General features: G+C 43.5%; 2 protein-coding genes and 1 long non-coding RNA gene across 7 annotated transcripts in view; 2 read left to right on the top strand and 1 right to left on the bottom strand.

Moving 5' to 3' along the window:
- The window catches only part of ACAT1 (acetyl-CoA acetyltransferase 1), a 382,585-nt gene that overhangs the window by 209,713 nt on the left and 154,018 nt on the right, over positions 1-18,854 (top strand). The window lies entirely within an intron of this gene.
- LOC135295520 (uncharacterized) lies at positions 8,744-10,016 on the top strand. The gene is made up of 3 exons (XR_010357648.1): positions 8,744-8,948; positions 9,243-9,312; positions 9,824-10,016. It is a non-coding gene; the product is annotated as an uncharacterized LOC135295520 (long non-coding RNA).
- Positions 16,610-18,854, bottom strand: part of SLN (sarcolipin) — a 23,880-nt gene continuing 21,635 nt past the window's right edge. For 3 of the 5 annotated variants that reach the window (XR_010356407.1, XR_010356408.1, XR_010356409.1), the window contains 2 exons: positions 18,287-18,409; positions 17,171-17,253 (listed from right to left, as the gene is read on the bottom strand). Coding sequence is in view for 2 of the 5 variants with exons in the window: in XM_064409340.1 (XP_064265410.1) it covers positions 17,053-17,148 (96 nt within the window). In the remaining 3 variants the exon portion in view is untranslated. Of the gene's footprint in view, positions 17,254-18,261; positions 18,410-18,854 lie in introns of all 5 variants that reach the window. The other 2 variants (XM_064409340.1, XM_064409339.1) reach the window with 2 other exon arrangements.

The following is an 18,854-nucleotide window of genomic DNA, read 5'->3' as shown; positions in this document are numbered from 1 at the left end:
GGCCAGAGACTTTTGACCCATCCACAGGAGTGACTACTAGCTTTGCTGGTTGTCCCCTAGTGTGGTATTGCAGATTGTTGTCATTCCTGCCCCAGCTCTAGGGGAAACCTCAGTCCACAGCTCCACCACTTGGATGGATCTGACCAAGGCAGGAATCAGTTGCAGCCTGGAATAGTAACTGGAGAGCAATTCTGTAACTGTTCAGGTCATGTCTTTGGCAAGTGCTGTTGGGGAAATAGGGAAACTCTGTACACACACCAGAAAAGATGGTAACTCTTATTGTACTTGCTTCTGTCCCCCAGCTGATTCTTAATAAGCTTGACATCATCAACATTTTGACATCATCATGACCATTTTGTCATCACAGGAAGACTCCTCTGGAACTGTGATTTTCGGAGAATTGTTCTACTTTGAATCCTGTTAACTACCCTGATTTCCACCTTTCAGTCCTCACTTGGAAATTGTTCCAATGGGAGCTCAAATTTTGCACTAATGAATTCTCTAGGCTACACTGAGACAAACAGTAGGGTTTCCCTCTGTACTCTTGCATCTGCAGCATGGTGCAGCTAAAAATCACATAAATTATTAAAATAGATGTTTTGCAGAAAACAATCCTGAAATGGATAAGGAAATGAATTATTCATTGTTTTCCTTGGTTTGCGGCAAAGCAAGTTTTTCTGTAAGACTTGCCAATGATTAGACAGGACTCTTCCTACCAGATCCTATAGGAATATAGTAGGACAGGCTTTGTGCTTTCCCCTGTGAGCAGTGCACATAGAAATCAGGTCATTACATATTCTAGCAAAGGAAACTGTTCTACTCTATATAGAACTATAATTAGAAGAGAGATTTAGCTCTAAAACCTCCAAGGAAGAACTGGGTACAGCAGCTAAACTCCAAAGGAGCTATGAGGAAGGGCAGAGGGCTGGTTACTAGGCCTGGGCTCCACTGTGCTGAAGGACTGCCAAAACTGTCGGTGGTGTATTCCCCAAAAAGCTTACAGCTTGGAATGAGGGAGGGTAGCAGGATGGGGAGGCACAAGGCCAATGCACACTAGCACAGCTGGCAGCTCAGCAAAGCAGAGCAGCACAAGAGGAGCTGGAAAAAAGAGACATTGGGTCGCCTGTTGTATGTTTACAGGCAGTATCACCCAACTGAAAGGGTAACCAAGGAAGACACATGCAGGAGACTGAAAAACCTAACCCAAGAACAACAGGGCATGGCACTGTGACACTGGAAATGAGGACAGACATAGGAGACCCCAGCTTGAGCACTGCACCAAGCTCTGGGGTCCTCAACACAGGGAGGACACGGAACTGTTGGAGCGAGTTCATAGGAGGGACACCAGGATGATTGATTAAAGGGATGGAGAGCTCTTCCTCTATGAAGAAAGGCTGAGAGAATTGGGATTGTTCAGCCTGGAAGAGAGTAGCTTTGGGGTGACCTAATTGCAGCTGTTCAGTACCTGAAGGGATCTACAGGGTGGAGAGGCTACTCACAAGAGAACATAGTGACAGGACAAGGGGGAATGGCTTCTTGCTAAAAGAGGGAAGGTTTAGGTTAAATATTAGGAAGAAATTCATTACTGTGAGGGTAGTGAGCCACTGGAACAGGTTGCTTAGAGAATTTGTGGATGGCCCATCCCTGGAAGTGTTTAAGGACAGGCTGGATATGGCTTTGAGCAACATGGTCTAGACAAAGGTGTCTCTGCCCATAGCAGATGATTAGAACCAGATGAACTTTAGGGTCCCTTCCAATCCAGGCCATTCTATTATTCTAGGATACCTAGTGCCTACCACACACGAGAACAAAGTCTGTGACTCTCAAAAGAGACTAGTCAGGAAGTATCAATATGATATAACATGGTCTCGATGTAAAGCCCTGAGAGGAGGCTAAGGGCCAAAGTGGGGACCTTGGTCATAGCCCAGAGACAAGATTGGATTGTTCCTCAAATTTAGAAAGTGCTTCTTGGCACATCAGCCTATGAAACCTGCCTGCTCACCCCTGAAAATCTGCCTCTGCTTGATGTACTGGATGGGGAACACCAAAGGGGCAGAAGACCCAAGGATGCTGTCTCTCTTTGATAGGGGAATTTGTGATGCTGACTTGGCTCTGGATGGTCTCACATGTTCCTTTGAGCTGTTGTGATTAGCCACCATTTGCCTCTTCACTCTCTCAGTTTTCCATTCGCATTGGCTGGTTGGTTTGAATTTAAGCCAGCTGGCACATATCACCTCCAGTTCCCATGCCTCTGGCCCACTGGTCCTTCTCACACTTTTGTCAGCAAGCCATTTTGCAGAGGATGTGAATGTCACTTCTCCATAGCTCTGTGGGCAAAAAAGAGCAGAAAAAGAACAGTGGGAGCAGAGGTCTGAGCAGGCTGCCCTGGAATGTCCTGACCTGGTGAGCCTCCTCCCCCTGCCCTGGCCCAGCTTGGAGGAGGCCACTGTGACACCAGGGTAGGAAAGTAGGAAAGCTGCTCTAAGCTTGGCTGTGTCAAGGCTGCTGTCTCCAAGTGCTTTGTGCCTGACTTGAGGGCTGTGGGAAAGGGACATGAGCATGTGGCTGCATGGACAAGCCAGGGCTTCTTCTCTAGTTAGCTGCTGACCGTGCATGGGGTTGTTCTGGCCCTCAAGCACCCTCTGCCTCCCACCAGGTTCTCTCCAGGGGGAATCAGCTTTTTCAGTCTTGCAGAATAGAACAGGGGTTTTCAGGAGTTGTTTTGTCCGTGCCTGGGACCAGCCTCAGTTAGTGTAAATCATATCTGCCAGCTGTGAAACTCAGCAAATTTACACTGGTTCCAAACCTGACTGGAAGAAATGAATCCAGCAACAGCAAAGAACAGGGGATCCTGAGCCCTGGCAAAAAGTTATAATCCCAGCACAGTACTCTCCTTCATTTGCTGAATAAAAAGACAGGTCTGAGGGAGATGTGAACATCAACTATCTAGCTGTAAGCAAACATCAGTAAAAATAAAATAAACTCCTTAACACCAATGTAATACTGAGGCATTCTTTATCTGTCAGAAGGCATGAGGGAATATTTCCTTTTAAATACCGTGCATGCTGAGTACAGGAGAGCTCCTGGTTTTATGCTGTATTTCACACACATATTCACTGATTGCCCCAGAATACATATATGATACATATATATATGATAGTCATTTCCCTGAAATCATTGACATATTTCCCTCCCCTTTACACATGTGTTCTGTGCTGGGGGTCTCTTTGGTGGTCCCTGGTGGTCAGCACAAAGTCACACCTGAATGATCAGTGAACTAGTGGAAGCTGGCAGAATTGGGGCTGGTTGCTTTCCAGGTCTCCCTACACAATGGGCATTGTGCAGTTCCATAGGCCAGCGGGTTTTAAAGAATAAGCATTGTGTTAGCTCTCCAGGTGTAGATGATTTTTCATCTGGCAACACGGAGTGGGTCAGAAAGCCTTCCTTGATCACTGGTGTGAGTGCCCTTGTATTAATGGGTACACTAAGCATTCATGTCCTTAGAGACTATTTGAAAAGCTTGCCAGTGACTTTCTCCTTGTGTGAAATATCAGTGCTTTTGGAGCACTAAACTAATTTCTAATTCCAGCTGAGATCTGAAAGATATAGATAGATGGTGGGAACCTGCCTTTTGGAGCTGTCTGAACTGCAAATCAAAGAGAGATACTGGCACTTCATTTTACATAGAGGTGCAAGTTAAGAATAGAGAATAAAGTATCAAACATCACTGTCTAGAAAGAGTATCTTTTGTGATCCTCTTCAATTTATTATGCATGTCTATAATCACTGCCTTTGAGGTTTATACAGAATAGTGATTAACTTTTATGTCACAGTTCTGTTCCATTATTTTTTAGGCACAGCAATGACAGCTCCTAGACATCTGAGTGATGAGAATTAGAAATTCTCTTCCCCAAAGAGAGAGAATTGCCTTTGGGGTAGATCACCCTGGGAGGCAATGCTGCCTCTGTCATTTGGGTTAGGTCATCTGTGATGCTACTGAAAATTTAACAAATATAACCCTAATATCAAGTGCCTAAACTTCAGAGACGGATATCAACACAGGTGAAAACATTCATAAGACCATGTACCTATCTAGGAAAAAGGTAAGCCTGAAATACCTATTGCAGTTGGGGGCTGCAGAGTGATGAGTTACCTGCACAAGCAGTGGGACTACTACATCACTCTTGAACTGTGCCAGGAGATAACTCCAGGACATGTTGGCTCACTGCTGCCCTTGGGATCAAAGCAGTTACCATATCTTCATTTTCTTCATATTAAACTCTCTGTAACAAACACTGTAATGGGAAAAATATTGTGGTTTAGAGAGAGCAATTTTGTTAACAAGCCTACAAAATATCAGTGTATCTCAGCTGGCTGCTGTCGTGTGACTGAGTCCCACTAGCCATGCTCCACCAAGGACAAGCAATGCTTTGCCCATCATCAGGAATTCAGTTTCACAAAATCCTTGTACATGGACAAATAACACCTACTTGTCACATTTGAGGAAAAGGAGGTGCCATGCAAAATAATGCAGGTTTCAGATATGCCATTGCATGGGAGAGGCCTGAATTCCCATGCTCTCCTTTCCTGCTTCAGCCATGAGGATGCTTTCACCAAAAGACAAGTAGACTACCATCTGAGAATGAAATATCATGGTTTCTAGTTTGCAAACACAAATTTTGGTTATGATCTCCTTGTTTTGTCTCAGCTGCTGAAGCAGCCACTTCTCTGACATGGCTGCAATTTGTGGTTTTCTGTGTATATATATACTGAATATGGAATACCATGTCTCATTTTGCTTAAAAATATCACATCCCCATCATCCTGCAACACTTGAAATCTGACCTTTAAGCAACAGCTGTGCCAATTTTGTCTGAGGTTGAGTTAATTTTCTTCATACTAGCTACTACAGGGCTATGTTTTGGATCTGTGCTTGAAAGAGAGCCGATAATACAGAGGTATTTTTGTTATTGCTGAGAACAGCTTGCACCAAGCCAGCAGTGAGTAGGCTGGGGGTGCACAAGAAGTTGGAAGGGGGCAGAGTTGGGACCAACAAGGTATTCCAGATCATATGGAATCATAATCAGCATATAAAGCTGAGAGAAGAAAGAGGTAATGGGGATGCTTGGAGTGATGGAGTTTGTCTTCCCAAATAACCATGAAGTGATGGATCCCTTCCCTGGAGATGGCTAAACATCTACTTGCCTGTGGTAAGTGGTGAATTAATTCCTTATTTTGTTTTGTTTTTGTGTGAGGGTTTTTCTTTTCCTATTAAACTGTCTTTATCTCAGCCCATGACTTTTCTTGATTTTGCCATTCTGATTTCCTTCTTCATCCCACTGTTGGGGGGATGAAGGAGTGACTGGGGTGCTGAGTTGCCATGTGGGGCTAAACCACAAACACAGAAAGTCAGATATCACTGTCAGCGGGGGCACTTCCTCTGTTTAATGCCTGGCACTTTTTCTAGTTTCTAACTAGTTAACCATCATACAATTGACACCTTTGGATTTTGCTTCCTTGCTTATTTTTTCACCTGTATTCTTATCTCCTCAAAACAGAAGTCTCACTCCCCATTCAAGACTTTTTTTCTTGCAAGGCCCCCACAACCAAAGTCTTCACCATTGATGTCTGACTTCACAATGAATTTGAAATAATAAGGCGGGGGGAAACAACAAAACAAACCCAAAAACACAAAAAAACACTTCTAATCCATAAGCACTAACATTTTTATGAACAGCCTCACATTATAGTGAGTGGAGAGCCATTATGATGGTGAAAGGTCTAGAGAGGAAGCCGTATGAAGAGCCACAAGCGTCACTCGATCTGTTCAGCCTGGTGAAGAGGAGACTGAGGGGAAACTTCATTGCAGTCTGCAGCTTCCTTGTGAAGGGAAGAGGAGGGGCAGGCACTGATCTGTTCTCTGTGGTGAACAGTGCCAGGACCAAGGGAATGGCCTGAAGCTGTGTCAGAGGAGGTTCAGGTTGGCTGTCAGGGACAGGTTCTTCAGCCAGAGGGTGTTTGGGCACTGAACAGGCTCCCCAGGGAAGTGGTCACAGCACCAGCCTGACAGACCTCAAGAAGAACTTGTAAAATGCTCTGAGGCACATGGTGTGACTCTTGGGGTCATCCTGTGCAGGGAAAGAAGTTAGTCTTCGGTGATCTTTGTGGATCCCTTTCAACTCAGGTGATTCTATTAGTAATTGCCTTCCAGTTGATCCCTCTGCGTTATAACCAAGGACCGTTCTGGGGTAAAAGCACGAGATTTCTCTTCTTGTTCTAAAAGACAACCAGAGGTTGTGGACAAGCCTCTTGTCCGGGTGCCAGCGTCCCTCCCAGCCCGGGCGCTGCCGCTGCAGCACCCTGGACAGCGCCCGGGCCGGCCGCGCTCCCGGCGCCACCGACGGGGAGCGCGGGGCCCTGTTAATACAATTAGGTACATTTTAGTTGAGTTTCTGACGGAATTCAGAGCTTGGCAGTCGTGTTGAGGCCGTGCCCTTCAGGGCTTTGGATCTGTACGGGGTGATTTTTGGCTCAGTTTGCCTGTCAGAGTTCACGGAGAGGCTGGACAATGCTCTTGGCCATGCGGTGTAGTTTTACATATTGCTGCGAGGAGCAGGGTGTTGGACTCGATGAGCCTCATGGGTCCCCTTCCAACTTGAAATAATTTATTATTCTATTCTATCAAGAATTTCCTGAATAGGAGTTGGCTGTTGTGAATTCCCTCAGGTTGGGGATAGTCTGCCAAGGACCCTGCACTTCAGACCTGAGAGATCCCAAAGTGACAGGAGCAGACTGGAGGGAATAAAATCAGTGTGGCATTTGTCTTCCCTGAGGGAAGCACTTTCCATGCTGTGAAACACTGCTCTGAGTCACCTAAATAATTCCTAAATTCCATAAAGGCAAGTGCAGATAGGTCTATTCACATCTCCTTGTTTGCTCCTGTAAGCAAACTACAGCAACTTTCATTTCTCTCCATTGTAAAATGTCTTCCTCCTCATTGAGCCAGGCTGGGGAGGCCTCTTAACTCTGAAAGAAGCCTTTGATATTTGTTTTCTTAGGATCTCCTTAAGAGGTAGTATCCCTCTCCAAGCTAGGACAGTGGTTATAAAGTATTCCTGATGGATTCTTGAACCCATTCCCTGGGGCCACTGGCAGCATCTCTTGACATTGGTAGCCCCACACCTCTCAACACTGTAGCATAGTAATCAACTACACCAGCCATTAGTTAGACTAAGAAAACTACTCCAAAGTCTCCATTGCTAACATCCAAACCCATTACTTTGTGTGCAAGGAAAAGTTTTTTCTTTCTTCTTTGCTGTTATGTTGTATTTATTTGAAGGCTGTTAACAATCTTCCTTTGTCATATTTGGCCCACCTCCATTCCCAGTGAGGTGTCTGGGGTCTGCTGCTGGGGCTGGTCACATTGGTGCCCTATGATAGGTGAAACAAGGTGTAATAACTCTTCAGAATACCTACTGAGATTTAGCAGCCTGTAGGTTAAGCTTCCTGTGGAGCCAGCAAGCCTATCCTCATATTTGTCAGGTCTCAATGTCTTTTATTCTCCTTCTGCAGATTTGTCTGAACATTCAAACATATCTGTTCTGTTTTCTTTCAAAACATCTTATACTTTTGAGTTTTACACTTCAGTTTTGCTTTGTGAAATGCCTTTCTTCATTTTATATGTCGCTATTATGTTTGCAATTTATTTGATGGCCTGGGAGACTGCAAATAGCCAGTCTTTTTTCCTTAATTTCCTATTACTCATGTCTTTTCTTCAGTTACCTTTTTCTTCAAGGTAAAGGGATCTATGTCTACCAAATTTCTTCTCAAGTCAAAACTGTTACAATGCTTTTTATTATTTTATTGCCCTCTGCAATTTTTCCAACACTGACCATGTAGCTGATGTGTTCAGGGAACTTTCTGCAGTTATTCCTAGATTTTTCCTGTATGCCAGTGTCTGTTGAGCTCATTATTTTGTGTTGGAATGTTCTTTCTCCCTATGTATCCTCCTTCACATTTTTCAACTTTTAACTTTATCTACCATTTTATCACTTATGATTTGGCATTCAGATGACTTTCTGCAACCCCTCATCTACAGCATTTATACCACCAGAAAATTTCGCAATCCTTCTGCTTTTCCTGTAAATACATTAAACAACACAGTCTCTTGTGAACCTCCTTTTGTTATGCAATCTCACTGTTCACTGCCACTCTCTTTCCATCTTTCACCCAGTTAAAGGGAGAACTCCTCTTTCTCTCCCATCACAGTTTGCGGTTTTTAAAACACAGTGATTGGCACATTTTATTGTTTCAGAATTGTAATAGATGCCAAGGGCAGGATTTCCCTTTGCAGAATGCCTTGCCCACTTTTCCACTTAGATTCATAGAACTGTAGAATTGCTTAGATTGGAAAAGACCTTTAAAATCATCAGCTCCAACCATTAACCCAGCATTGCCAAGTCCACTGCTAAACCATATCCCCAAGTGCCACATCTACACAATTTTTAAATACCAACAGAGATGTTGATTCCACCACTTCCTTGGGCAGCCTGTTCCAATGCTTGACAACCCAAGGCAATTATGTGCCTTTGCCTTCTGTCTTGTTTTCTGTGGTTTGGTTTTTTTTTTGCAAATGGATCTTCCTGGTCTGTAACTGCCCAGCTGTCCTCTGCAGTCCTCTTAAAAACTGATATTTCATCTGCCACCTCCCTTTTCTCTGGTACCAGTCTGATGTGAGCACTAAGTTACACTCCACAGTAACTTGGCAGGCAATTTCATATCCAAGCTCCTTTAGAATCACTGGGTGAACATCATCTGGTCCTGCTGATATATCACTGCTCATGCTATTGGCTTCTGGCCCATCAGTTCAGGCCATTACTCATCACCTGCAGATGAAAGTTCTAGCATAGAAACTCTCCTAATTCCTTCTACAGTGAACACTGCTGCAGGTAATTAATATACCTTTCCTATACCAAACATATTTTCTGAGTGCTCCTGCTCTGTATCTATCATCTGCAAACCCTGCAGTCTCCTGGCAGGTTGCCTGCTTCTGATGTATTTTATTTTTAGCTTTTAATGCATCTGCTGTGCTGTTAATCAACAGTTTTCTTGGCCTCCTTACAACCTTTTATTTAACTTTTCTGAGTTCTTTTCAGTTTTGCCAATGTAGATATATTATCTATGTTTTGAGCAGTAGTATTTTATTCATAACTCCTCCCTGTGCTTTGCTGATTTTCTTTCAGCTGTCCTAGTCCCACAAGGAAGTTTCCCTCAAGTACATTGTGGTCACTGTCACACCATCATTCTACAAAGGTAACATTTCATCCTGATTCTGTGTTCTGTTAATGGCTGCATGGCTCCTCCTTCTGTGATGTCTGACTACCCAAGGGGAAATAATTTATGTTGCTAAAAAATGTAACGGGAATGAGAGACCAGTTTGACATTTTCCCACTTTGTGGAGGCGGTGTGAAGCTGGAGTTTCCTATGGCCACAGTGCTTTCTGCCTTACAGCCTCCCTGGTGTCTCATTCTGGTTGACACTTTAGTCCTAATTGCGCTTTTCCTATTTTTGAAATGTCAGGCTGGAGGGTTATTATATATATATTTTTTTAACAGTGAGTTTATTTTGATAAATATTTCTTTAATGCATACTGCAGCTTCTTTACTGATATTGTCATTGTTGTCTTTCAGATATTTCCATTAACACCATGTCCTATGGTCTTTTTCTATTTCTGGTTAAATTGGCCTTTATTTGTTGAAATTTCTGATTGTTTTTTTCTTTTTCCCATCTGAATTTCATTGACTTTCACTCTGTTCCATGTCAGGGAATGCAGAATGGTATTATTTAAATCTATAAGCTGAGCACTACACATTTGGAGCTGGCTGTTTATGCAGACAAGCTTTCCCCAAGCCTGAAAGGGAGTTTTCAGTAATTTCAGTGCTCAGCTGAGTGCAGCCTCAGAAGAGAGAAGAGCCAAAACTCCCACCAAGGCTTCAAAAAGGACTCTGGGACAAGAGATATAAGTTCCCACTTATTAATCTGTTGACTCAGGGACAACAGGTATCATTTCCCATTTATTAATCTCACAGTATACTTTATTTAGCCTCATTATCACATGAAATTGACTGTATCTGATGAGACATTTTCAGTTTCGCAGTTTTCTTGATACACAGATAAAAATGCAGCTGAAGTACCCAGAGGTATCATTAAGTAGAGAAGTATCCTAGAATGAAAAAAGAAAAGAAAAACAAGGCTTAGTGTTTCAATGCTTTCTATCTTCTGACTTCACTTAGATTTAAACCACTTTAAAAAATAGGCTAGATTTAAAATTCTGTTTGAAATAGAATAGAATAAAATTCTGTTCTGAATTGTAAAAACAAATCTTTTGCAAAAGAAGTCTATTAAACTCAGTTAATTGCTATTACTTATTTTGTTCCAAGCCAAATAGGTTTTAGAACCTTGCAATTTGAAAGCACAGTTTGAAATACAGGAATAGAGCATACTGTTTCTGAATAACAGCTTCATTAAAGTGTTAGTTAATACTGCTTATAGTGAAATTCTTTTGTTGAAAATTGTGTTGAAGTGGAAGATCTAAAGCTACTTCTGGCATATCTCTTCCAGGTGATGCTAAAACAGAGCTCTGTAGAGGGCAGATCAGAGCCAGAGAGACACAGAGGGGCAGATCCTTGTCTGATATAACCAGCCCCAGCTCCACTGGAGCACACTGGGGAAATAAATGGCTTGCAGCAAACCAAAGCAGATCCTGCCTAACTCAGGTCAGTCCTGCTGGAACTGGCAGTTACCAACGAAACTGTGCTGCAAGTATGAAAAAATTATGTTCCTGCTTTTAGCTATGCCAAGAGATGTCTGAGAGCAACAAGCTGAGCAGCAAGAGGGTTGAATACAGCGGGGAAAAGAAGTACATGCAAAATCCATCCTAGATTATTTATTGCTCAATGTGTCCCGTAGTTTTGATTAAGGAATTGGGTCACTCCCACTAGATATTTTGGGTGATGCATCTGGGCCAGGCTGTCACAGTGATGTGCAAGCCCACACAAACACCATGTGCATGTAAAAATATGCAGATTTCTATAAGCATAAGGTAGGATCTTCTCCAGGAGCTCTCCTCTCAAGTCACATATCCATAAGGGATTAAGTCCCTCCTGAGCAACTTAGATACCTGGATCACCATGAATATCCTGACCCCATCAATTTGATCTTCAGGTCACCTGAGCCACACTTGCTCCAGGCCTTCATACACGTGGCAGGGGCAGCAGGGTGGAGCAGACATGAACAGGGCAGGACATTATTCTGCTAGACTTTGTACATCTCTGGCCACGAGGCTAAGACAAAACCCACAAAACTGCTTCCCAAGAGGGCAGATTGAAACACAAGGAAAATAGACATTTGGAAGAGAGGCACAGCTCTGGCTGCTCATCTGTGTACACCAAGAGGCATAAATGCAAAGCCGAAAGATTAAGGCACATCTAGACACATACAGAAACCTTCCTGGGCCCTGCCATACAAGCTGTAGAAGAAGGAAGCATGAATCTACATTTACCTAACAACTGCTGCCAAAACCACATTATTACTCATCTCCTTCATCCACCCACTACAGCCAAGAACTGGAAAGTACAAATGGAACACAGCATAGTGGGACAAGATGACCCCCCTCCTTTCATATATGAATTTATGCTTCTTTGCACTCCCTCACAGGTCAGCCCAGTGTGAGTAGAGATTGGCATTAGCTGATAAGCATAGCAGAGCCTGCTTGACAACACTGTCATCTCTCTGCAGAAGCTGCCAGCTGAACTGTTAAGCTGGGAGGTCAGGGCTCCTGATTGGCTTGAGCAGCAGCTGTATGTGGCCCTGAGAAACGTGCCAAAGGCTTTTCCAGCTCAGACCCGCTAATCCGTGGGTAAACCCAGCACACAGGGGGCAAACCAGCTCAGCTGTGCAGGTGAAGAGTGATTTAGGAGCCCCCGCAATGGCAGCCCACCGAGGCAGCACCTGTCAGTCTTCTTGATCCCTTCTAGCTCACTGCACCAGCAAAATATAGATTATGATTGTGCCAAGTTCTTCTTGAATTGCAAGGGCATCTATTGCCTCTGGCACGCTTCCAAATGCACTTGTATAAATAGAACTGAGCTGGACTTGCTACATAGCGAGGAAGTTATTTATGCTTCACATTTTTTTTGGCATGACCCAGAGAAAGATTCTGTGCATACACAGGAATGCTGCCTTGATAAGGCTGAGAACCCAGGTTATGAGTTTTCTTCTTCTTTTTCTTTGTCATCTGCTGAACACATACACAGCACTTACACATTTCATGTTATATATTTCCATCTGCTGAATACAGAGCTTACACAGTGTGCCATGTTTTTTTCCCCACAGAAAACTGAATTTTGAGTAAATCTTTGCAAACTAAAAAAATGTCACTAAGAAAATGTTTGTAATCAATCCACTTACGAAGTAGCACATGCAGATCCTTGATGTCAGCCACTTCTTTTCCCCCTACTCACCTCTCTCTCATTTCATGACAATTTCCTACCTTGTGGCTTGGAGGTAGCACATCATGAGAGTGATTGGTTATGTCACATGGGATAGAGAGCCTGCCTGTCCTGGAGCCTGGGCAATAAAGGAGAAGGAGGCACAGGTCACACAGCCTACAACAGCTTTGGCACATCATTCAAAAGCAAAATGGACACAGTTAGTTTTCATACATGGCATTTGCCTTTAACAAATTTTATTTTTCCTTGATAAAAACTATTTTCTTTTTAAAAAAAGAGAGAAACTGGTTTCAACTGAAAACATACTGGATTGGTAAAAGCATTCTGGTAAACTCCACTGAATGATATTCTAATGGTTAGCCAAAGTTGCAAATCTTGGTGCCTAAATTTGTTCTAGGTTGGTATCCAGGCCCATAAACTAGTGGTCTGATTTTTCCCAAAAGCATGCTGAACATCCTATGTCTTGAGTTTCTCAGGAGTGAGGTGCTAAGGGCTCCGCAATTCCAAATGACCAGGCCTAGAGTCAAGCTTCTGAAATTTGAACATTTAGAATTAGGTAGCTACAGTCTGATCCAAAGCCCAGTAAAGTGAATGGAGAGACTGCTGCTGGTCTTCTGCTTCTGTGTGTGGCTAATTCATCCATGCTCAGGTGTCGGAGCGAAAATTGCCTCATTTGGGCCAGGTCTGTCCTGAACAGCCACTGTTTTGTTCATCATGAGCAGCTCCTGCTGCACAGAGTGCCTTTAGCAAAGGAGGTGGGATGGCAGAGGGATGGGGTGGGAAAGTGTCAGCTGGGCAATCCTCCTCATGGGCAGGAGCTGTGCTGCACTGATGTCCTGGGCATGCTGTATAATACTCCTTGTGTGCCAAATGCTGACATACAAACACATACAAGGGGCCAAGCAGCTGGAAAGCTGCTCTGCAGAGGACCTGAGGATCACTGGGGACACTGGGATGACCATGAATCAAAAATGGATCCTTGCAGCAGAAGCCAAAGAGCCTCCTGGGCTGCATCAGGCAGAACATTGCCAGTAGACTGAGGAAGATGATCCTTCTTTTCTGCTCAACACTGGAGACACGTCTGGAATGCTGTGTCCAGAGCTGGATTTTCCAGTACAAGGGGGACATGCAGAGGGTCAAAGCAAAGGGTCATGAAGATGAGGAAGCATCTGACATATGAAAAAGGCTAAAGGAGCTGGGACTGTTCAGCCTGAACAAGGCTTAGAGGGGTCTTCTCAGTGTATGTAAACACCTGGTGGGTGGGAATGAACAAGAGCCAGACCCTTCTCAGTGTGCCCAACAACAAGACAAGAGGAAACAGGAACTAACTCAAAGGCAGGAAGCACATTTAAACATAAGGAAACCCTATTTTGCTGTGAGGACAGTCAAGCACTGGAACACTTTATCCAGGGAGGCTACAGGGGCTAGACCAGCCATTTACACTGAAGTATTGTTCTGATGAAACTTTTGCCTAAAATAATTTGACTGAAAAACTAAAGACAAATAACTGTTAGCCCAAAAGTCCTTTGTTGTTCTCCATCTCCTCTATACTGCAAAAGGATGGAAAATCATGACAACATGCATCTCCACAAAGCCATCTCTCATCCAGGGATTCTTTGGTGAGCAAGAAGGAAATGGAGAGAGTTTGAGCCTTAAGGGTCACACCAAACACCTACATTAAGGTCCCTCAAACTAGGAAATTTTGTATTTACATATCTGTATTTGACTGAGGTTCTTTGACATTAATGTGCCTGTATACCTATAAAATGCTGGCTCTTCTCAGCATCTGGCACTAAATGTTAAATTGTCTTTTTCCTCAGTTTCAGGCAAATGACATATGCAAATAATTTATCTCATTCAAAATCTGCTTGAAAACTAGAAATGCCTGAAAAGACAACCATTTAGGCTGGTATTCTCATTTTTAGGAACTTGTTTAAGGTGATTTACCTTAATCATATTGGCAAAATCAGACACATGTCAACTCTGAAAAAGAATGGTGACTAAAAGTTGTGGATGGCCCAAACTCTCCAGAATATTTTCTTAGCATCTTTCAGCACAAATACTGGCTGGGTGGAGAATGGATTGACAGCATCCCTGAGGAGAAGGACTTGGAGGCATCAGATAATGAGAACTGAATGTGACCCAGCCATGAGCACTCACATCCCAGAGAGCCAAACGTGTCCTGGGCTGCATCTCCTGGTGGGCAGCAGAGCCAGGGAGGGGATTCTGCCCCTCTGCTCTGCTCAGAGCCCACCTGCAGGGCTGCTTCAGCTCTGGGGTCCCAGCACAGGGAGGACAGGAACCTGCTGGAGAAAGTCCAGAGGATGCCACAAAGACCATCAGTGGCCTGGAGCACCTCCCCTATGAAGACCAGCTGAGAGAGCTGTTCAGCCTGGAGAAGAGAAGGCTTTGGGAACACCTTCTACAACCTTCCAGTAACTTAAGGGGTCTGCAGGAGAGCTGGAGAACATTCTACAAGGGCATGTAGTGATAGGACAAGGGGGATGGATCCAAAGTGAAAGAGTGGTCTAGTGGAAGGTGTCCCTGAGTTGGAATTAGATGAACTTTAAGGTCCCTTGCAAACCAAGTCATTCTGTGATTCTTGCTATCTGAAAACCGCTAGGCTCAATTTGAACTGTTTCTGAACCACTGCTAGTTCAGATAGTGAAGACCACACCTCTGGTTTTTCCATTGCTAGACTGGGATGAGCCCCAAAATGTCAATTCACTCATGGTATTGCTCTCTTCTGGGCATTACAGCCAGTGAAAGATTCTCATCTTTCATACTGAATTATCAAGTATTCACGGTATTTAAAAATAGATTTTCCATGTCCTTCTCTACCCACTGCTTGCATGTCTCAGCCAAGCTTATGAACACAAACAGACCATGTGCAATACTGACAAAAGAGCAGCATCTGGTGCGAGGTGGGCTGCAGAGAAAGGCTGTGTCCATTGCTGACAAAAGTTCATGTCAATGTCTCAGCACTTTTTTTTCCAGAAAATTTGCTATCCTCAGAAGTTCTGGAAGCATGTTTGCTCATTTGCAGCCAAGAATAAACAAGAGGTGACTCTTTAGCACTGCACTGCAGTGGAGATTCCTTGACTGGGAGAATGAGAGGCACAAACTGCAAGACTGCAAACCCAGATGGACAGTACAAATGACACAGAGCAAGGGCTCTTTTATTAGCAAACTCTAAGCGATACAAACCCTTAATAAGTGGTGCTAACAGAATATTTGCACTTTCCCTGATACTCGGGCCCAAATCCCACCTGTCCCTGTGAGGGCCAGCTCTGCCTCACCATCAAAGACCTGGGGAGCCCAGCACAGCCCTGCAATGCTGCCTGATCCTTCCAGGCTCCTGGAAGGGAAAGGGACGTGTATCAGCATCACGGCACATACTTAACTGCCTTCCTACAGGAAGCTGTACTTTGTGGAAGATGCTGATTCTCTGAAGCCATTAAAATGACAGATGGGGAATTCCTAGGAGGAGTTTGATTACTGATTTCACAAGCCCAGGAACTGTGGGCTCTTCAAGCTGGCTCAAGATGTTTTAGCAGGCGACGACACCATCACAGCAACCCCGACACAGTCACGCCTGAGCCTCCTGAGGCTGGCCACGGCTGTGCCGTGACACCTGGCACGCCACACTGGACCCAGAGGGAATTCTGCTCCGGGCAAGGCCCATGGCTGGGCTGGGGTGCCAGCAGGAACCTACGCCTGCAATTGGCCAGGCTCATCCCTCCAGGCACTGCTCCAAAAATAGCTCGGGCCAAAATAGAACTGTGGGAATCCCTGCCCAAAATCAAGCTTCAGAAACGCAATTATTGATGATGTCCCAGTGGGACAAAGGCTCTCTTTGAAGCCGGTGTCCACAGGCACCAAGTGTGTAAGTCTTTCTTGACAGAAAAATCACCCAAACAGCTCATATATGTGGTTACATATCTGTTGTGCTGCAGAGTTTCCATCCTACAGCACTTTTTAAAATATACAAATTCAAATGTAAGTAGGAAGAACAAGGAAACCACCCCACTTTCATATCACACTCTACCACAGCTATTATTGGCTCAGGTCGGGAGAGGGATAAGGAATGCTCCAATAAATGGTTTTAGGTGGTCTTTATTTAAACAAAATGTGCAAGTGGAAACAGAGGTTTCACATTCCTTTTTGCTAAGCAAGTTTATGCCTTTTACATTGGATAATACAGGTTCTTACATTACACTCTTCAGTTTTACACCCTCCAGAACCCAACACTGCTGCCAAACAGGCCAGCATGGTGGGCTGGGGGTACAGCACTCACAGAAACTACCAGAGGAGACAGCCACATCAAGCTGTTCCTAAGCATCTTACACTTTACAGCTGCAAACTGAAAGAATTACACCATCACAGACCCATTACAAGCATTAGCACAGGCAACAGAGAGTGAAAAGTAAAGGTTCACAACATCCTCAATTGACTGAAAGCTAATTGCTGTGGCATGCTGTGGTTGCTGCAGGTATCTATGGAGGCACACACCGAAATCACCTCCAAAGTTTCTGAGAGTCTTTCAATCCTGATAAGACTTCACAAGAAGCCACATGAGGATCACAGTAATCAGGACAACCATGAAGTTGAGGCAAATTTCTCTTGTGGAACGTTCCATTTTTTGGGAGCAAAGAGGAGAATGAAGAGGCCAGCAGGCAGAGCAAAGGGAAAACTCTGGTGACTTGCTTGGATGTGTCCTTGAGCTCAACCTTCAGGTCACAGGCTGTTAAAAAAAAAATATATATACGTAAAGGACAGATGCATGAAGGTAGCAAATTCCATAGAGTTTTTTATGTCAGTCTAAATAAATGTTGTTTCAGTGGCCAGGAGTCAGTAAGCACTGGGGTGCTAAGAAGTAAAAGCCATCTTTGGCAGCTTATCACCTTCTTTGATTTCCAGCAAGAACGTTCCCAGTGTCACCCCAAAATACAGTACACAGGGGTGAGCAGTCTGTGGAAATCAGTACTGCTTTCTGCAAGTATTTTCATAAATAATGCCCAAGACCCATTTCAACAAGTATACATTGTAAATAGACTACTGTTAAGAGTTTTTAAATTCCTATATTTTTAGGTGTATTGTTTTTAAAAAATTAAGTGCAAGCTATTATTTTATAGAGAAAGATTAATAAATGTGAATTTGTTTGTTACTATTAAAAGTATAAGGAGAACCTAAGGTTATACATTTTAATTTCTGAAGAACTTCACATATTTTGTGAGTAATTTCCATAGATGAAATAGTACTTTCTCAATAACCTTCTGCCTTTCCTGAAATTTCAAGGAAAAATTGAATTGAAAAATGCTAAAAGTCTCATATTTCAAAAATCCCATTCGAGTTGTACTCATAAACTTTTCTGTTGGTTATTGCTTTTATTTACTTTATGACAGCAATTTTTGAATTTTATATTATTTTGGAGTTCGTGCAGAGAAAAGAGAATACTTTATCACAAATAAATAATATTTACATACCGTGTAAATAAAATAAGAACACTTACACAAATGAAACATTAAGTCTAGACAAAGAATTTCAACTACACAACCAGATTAGGCTGTAACATCTCTGGTGCAAATGAGAAGCCTTGGGACCATACTAGCATGAAGACAGAGAGTTTCAATTGGAATTACTTTAGTTTTCAGATTAAATATTAAAAGCCTAGTGCCTGTAGTTAACTAATTCCTACATTTTCAAGTTGTTTTGGCAGCCCTCTATGTCCTTGCACATGAGAAAATCTCACCTAATAAGTAAGCCAGTTCTTTTACCTTGAGGAGGTAGATGGAGCCCAGTGGTTCTGCCTCTGGACTTTGGGTCACTGCAGATAATTTTTCCCTCCAAGCTTCTGCTTATCTCCCACTTGGACTGGATGCTCTGTCCCTGCGTGGGAACTAAAGTAGGCTGAGGGTGGAGACCAACAAGTGCATTGGCAATCCAGGTGCTGACATCACCCCCCACAAATATTTTTAAAGGGCTAAGCTGGGCTGCAAATTTGGTTAAGGCTGTTTGTGCAGTGGGCTCTCTGTGGGTGGATTTGCTTCTTTTGCCACGGTGCTGTACTAACAGCAGAGCTGTGTGCATCCCTTGGGAGTCAGTTGGAACTGATACAGAATTTCATACAATCATAGAATGGTTTTGGTTGGAAGGAACCTTAAAAATTATCTAGTTCCAATTCCCCTGCTGTGGACAGGGACACCTTCCACTAGACCAGGTTGCTCAGAGCTCCATCCAAACTGCCTTGAACAATTCTGGGAACTGGGGCACCCAGCTTCTCTGGGCAACCTGTTCCAGTGTTTCACCACCCTCACAGTGAATAATTTCTTCCTAATATCTAGA

The sequence above is a fragment of the Passer domesticus genome, chromosome 2 (genome assembly GCF_036417665.1).
Source record: "Passer domesticus isolate bPasDom1 chromosome 2, bPasDom1.hap1, whole genome shotgun sequence".
Taxonomy (NCBI): domain Eukaryota; kingdom Metazoa; phylum Chordata; class Aves; order Passeriformes; family Passeridae; genus Passer; species Passer domesticus.
The sequence above is the reverse complement of the archived record's forward strand: the minus strand, read 5'-3'. Positions and strand labels throughout refer to the sequence as shown.